The sequence below is a fragment of the Leptonychotes weddellii genome, chromosome 9, assembly GCF_054177405.1.
Source record: "Leptonychotes weddellii isolate Sample4059 chromosome 9, ASM5417740v2, whole genome shotgun sequence".
NCBI classification, from domain to species: domain Eukaryota; kingdom Metazoa; phylum Chordata; class Mammalia; order Carnivora; family Phocidae; genus Leptonychotes; species Leptonychotes weddellii.
Window position 1 is genome coordinate 73,446,770 of NC_138377.1, and position 4,018 is coordinate 73,450,787.

Below are 4,018 nucleotides of genomic sequence, written 5' to 3' on the forward strand. Positions count from 1 at the left end.
TACTCTCCACCCTACCCATCCAAATACTTTTATGCTCTTGCCAATCAGGCATCATGCAAAATCCCTAACAATCACGGACCAAATAAAGAAGATTGTGACAGACTCTAACGATGACCGCGTTTGTGTCTCAAGCCCGGAATACGACGCTGGCGGCTCATAGCTCCTTTCAGGCAGGGAAAGTGCACCACTCCCCTCCCCCGCCCATACCTGGGGCCTCTGACACCCAAAGCCTAGAAGCTCAGGCACTGGGCTCAGCTCTGACCTGCCGTACAGCATGGCAGCCCCTAAAGGCGTGGCCCACAGCCCTGCTATCCGTACAACATGGCCGCCTACAGAGCGCGAACCGCTCCCCCTCCCGTCCAATCACCGGAAGTTTCCATTTGAAAGCCGGGCGGCATACCCGGTCGCTGGTGCGGCAGTTGCCGAGGAGCCTCCTTTGAACCAGGGCAACGAGGGCTGCGGGCAGGAGCTGCAGGAACCTGGGTTCGACTCTCCCGGGGCGAGGGACGGGGCTGGATGTCGGGGGCGCGCGGGATGGGCTGGGAATGGAGAATTTTCTTTCTCCAGACTTCTTCCCCGGGCCGGGACAGGCCAGGTCGCGCTCTCCGGGGACCCTCCACCTACACGGGCCCCCAGACCCGTCACAGTAACGTTCACCTTGCACCTTCCAGGGCCCAGCCGTGCCGCCTCGTTACGATGACCAGCGTGGTTAAGACAGTATACACTCTGCAACCCCCCGCTGTGCAGAGCGGCGGCCTGCCGGCAGGTAGGTATCCACACAGCCCTACGGACCGGCGGGGCTGGTCAGACCGAGGAGTAAGAGGGCACAGATCAGTGGCCAGGAAAGGGGGGCGCGGGCAGGGGAAGGGCAATTCATCGGCTCTGACAACCTGCTACCTCCCCTAGAACTGGGCTGTCTAGGTTTATGATGGGAGTTGGGGCAAGGGCCCTGTGGTAGGATTTTAGACCTGCCCTCCCCCATTCCTCTTCCCAAACCTAATCATGCTGCATTCACTAATTAGATTTAAGTTGCTTATTGTTTCACAGTATTATTTCCTTAAGCTAGGAATCCCCCCCCCTTTCTTTTAGATTTTATTTATTTACTTATTTGACAGGGAGAAAGAGAGAGAGAGCACAAGCAGGGGGAGGTGCAGAGGGAGAGGGAGAAGCAGGCTCTCCATTGAGCAGGGAGCCCGATGTGGGACTGTATCCCAGGACCCTGGGATCATCATGACCTGAGCTGAAGGCAGACACTTAACAGACTGAGCCACCCAGGCGCCCCAGGAATCCCTTTTTAAACAATTGCCAGTTTGATTTCCAGATCTGGGATATCTGGAGGGACTGGGTTTGTTGTCAGGGAGAAGGGAGGAGAGTCATTTGAGAAGTGTGATTCTTAGAGGGAGGCACTAGAGTTCACACTATGTCTAATTCACATTTGTTTCTGCACTGTTTCTCTTATATAGTGAGTTCTCAATAAATTGTTGGGTGAAGTGAGAGAGAGGGGTCAGGCCCAGGCAGAGTTTCCCATAACCTTGGGAGAAGAAATAGGATTAAAAGCAATTTTTGATTGCTTTGCCATCTTGCTTCGTGTTACTGGGCTTGTGGTTGAAAGTCATCTACGCTCTGCAGTTGTCAAGTTGCCTAATTTCTAGAGCAGGGCACAAAATAAGCTTCAAAAATCAGAACCTGTGGTGGGAGATTTTGAAGTAGCTATCTAAGACTCCTTCCCAGGGGACGCTGTGCAGCTGGTTGATGAGCAGTAGCTGGATTGATCTGTGAAGTAAACAGGCTTTTCTCCAAAGGCTTAAAGGGGTTTTTTGTTTGTCTTACCTGGCCTCAAAACACCTAAATGGTAATCTGGCATCAGCAGGACCTAGGAGTTGGGGCTGGGGGGGGTGCACGCCCCTTGCACTGCCTTGGCCTTGGAGAGCAGTGCCCTCTCCTTGGGTGGAGAGTGACTGGCTCTCCCCAGCCAAGTTGGAAGTTTTTATCTCAGCATTCTATTCCTGTCCCAGCTTTATGATCATATATAACCTCAATAGTTTAACATTTTAAGGCTATCTCTAGGTTTTTTGCCTACATAACATATACATGTAAAAAAGAATCCAGAGTTAGAAAACATTATGCAGTGAAGAACAAGTCTCTTTCCCTTCCTTGACCAGCCATCCAATTCCCCTCCTTAGCAAATCTCATTTTTTTTTTAAGATTTTATTTATTTATTTGGGGAGGGGGGAAGAAGCACACCCCCTGCTGAGCAGAGAGCCTGTCTCGGGGCTTAACTGACTAAGCCACCCAGGTGCCTTGTGTCTCTCATTTCAAGAAGACAGTCTTTGTTAAGTGCTGCTAAATTTTTCCTACAATGCAGTCCTTAGGCTCTAGCAGGTACAGATTAAGAACTGATTCCAGTCAATGAAGAGTGTTAATTTTGTGATCAAAATTTATTAACACCTTTTCACCTGGGGGTAGATGTGTTACTGTGTATAACTTACTAATACTTGAAAGAGGAGGTAAATATGTTCCCCTAAGGTTACTTTTTACTTCAGACAGAGACCTGGGGCACCTGGCTGGCTCACTTGGTAAAGCATGTGACTCTTGAGCTCCGGGTTGTGAGTTCAAGCCCCACGTAGGGCATGGAGCCTACTTTAAAAAAATAAATAAAAATGAATAAAGAGATAACAACAACTATGCAACGGTTGAAAGAGAACCTCGCAGCAGTTTGAGCGTAGCCTTGGGAGAACCGGCAGAGGGCAGAGGAGCTTCGCAAGGTGGTCGGCTTCCACTGGTCCTGGAGGAAGGCTCCAACTGTGGGCTGCCCTGCGGACCACCACACTACCTGTCATTTTGCTCTTCGCTTGTATCAACATCCACTTTCACACCCGTACCCTCTGGCCGTTCAGTTTGCCCTATCATCAGGCTTTTGGTGACCCTCAAATACATTGCACTGTCACCTTCAAAGGATTTTGGTTTCCATCCCCAATTAGTCTAGAAGTCGGATTCTTCTGAATTAATCTTTGCAAATTGAGATGGTCCAGAATGAAAATACAGACGTTCTTGTATTCCCTCTCTCACTGTCTCTCTCTGTCAAATAAATAAATAAATAAAATATTTAAAAAAAAAAAGAAAATACAGGGCTCTGACAACCTGGAACAGAGCTGTTACAGAGTTGCAGCTGTTGGGTCACAATGCTTGAGGTTTCACCCGCTTGTCTTCCTTTGCAGACACACAAACTCGAGCCACTTCTAAGAGCCTATTACCCGTTAAGTCCAAAGAAGTGGATGTTTCCAGACTTCATTCAGGAGGTTCAGAGAATGATGTTACAAAAATCACCAAACCGAGACGAGAGAATAGGTGAGAGTCCGATCATTGGTATCCGCTGAGAACATCTTTTTTTTTTATTTTTATTTTATTATGTTAATCACCATACATTACATCATTAGTTTTTGATGTAGTGTTCCACGATTGTTTGCGTATAACACCCAGTACTCCATGCAATACGCCGATGAGAACATCTTGCTAGAAATTGCTCAGGATCAAGATTCTGTGTTGAGCAGTTCTGAAGAGACCCAGCAAGGGTTAGGTTAAGAGGTACTTTGTTCTCTCACCACTTGCTCCGAGTGTGCAAACAGCAGTACCAGGGCCAAACACCGCCCCAGGTGGTGGTCAGAGTGGGTGGGGCTGATTGTTAGAGGTGCTGGTCTGAGCATAGTCCCGCCCAGGGTGGTGTGTGTGTGTGTTTCCCTGTGCTCAGTTCCCACAGAAGCCAGCTTGACATGAGGTAGCCACACCGTTTTGAGCAGCCGCAGGTCTGTCGGAATATTGAGGTGGGTCAGGAGAGGAGCCCATTCCCTATTCATAAGCCTTTTCCAATAGTCTAGGCTGAAACAAAAGTGCACGGGCCCTCAGAGCTTCTGAAGCTGTTTGCATTGTATGTAGTCTCTGGTTTTTTCCTCAGAAAACCAGGCTCTTTTTTTTTTTTAAATACACATATATATTTTTAAGATTTTATTTATTTATTTGA

General features: G+C 48.4%; 1 protein-coding gene across 1 annotated transcript in view; it reads left to right on the forward strand.

The window, feature by feature from the left end:
- The first annotated feature begins 274 nt into the window (after positions 1–274).
- Positions 275–4,018, forward strand: part of KNSTRN (kinetochore localized astrin (SPAG5) binding protein) — a 9,763-nt gene continuing 6,019 nt past the window's right edge. Inside the window, exons 1-3 of the mRNA XM_006742466.3 lie at positions 275–483; positions 672–766; positions 3,219–3,348. Of these exons, the coding sequence (XP_006742529.1) occupies positions 275–483; positions 672–766; positions 3,219–3,348 (434 nt within the window). The remainder of the gene's footprint in view (positions 484–671; positions 767–3,218; positions 3,349–4,018) is intronic.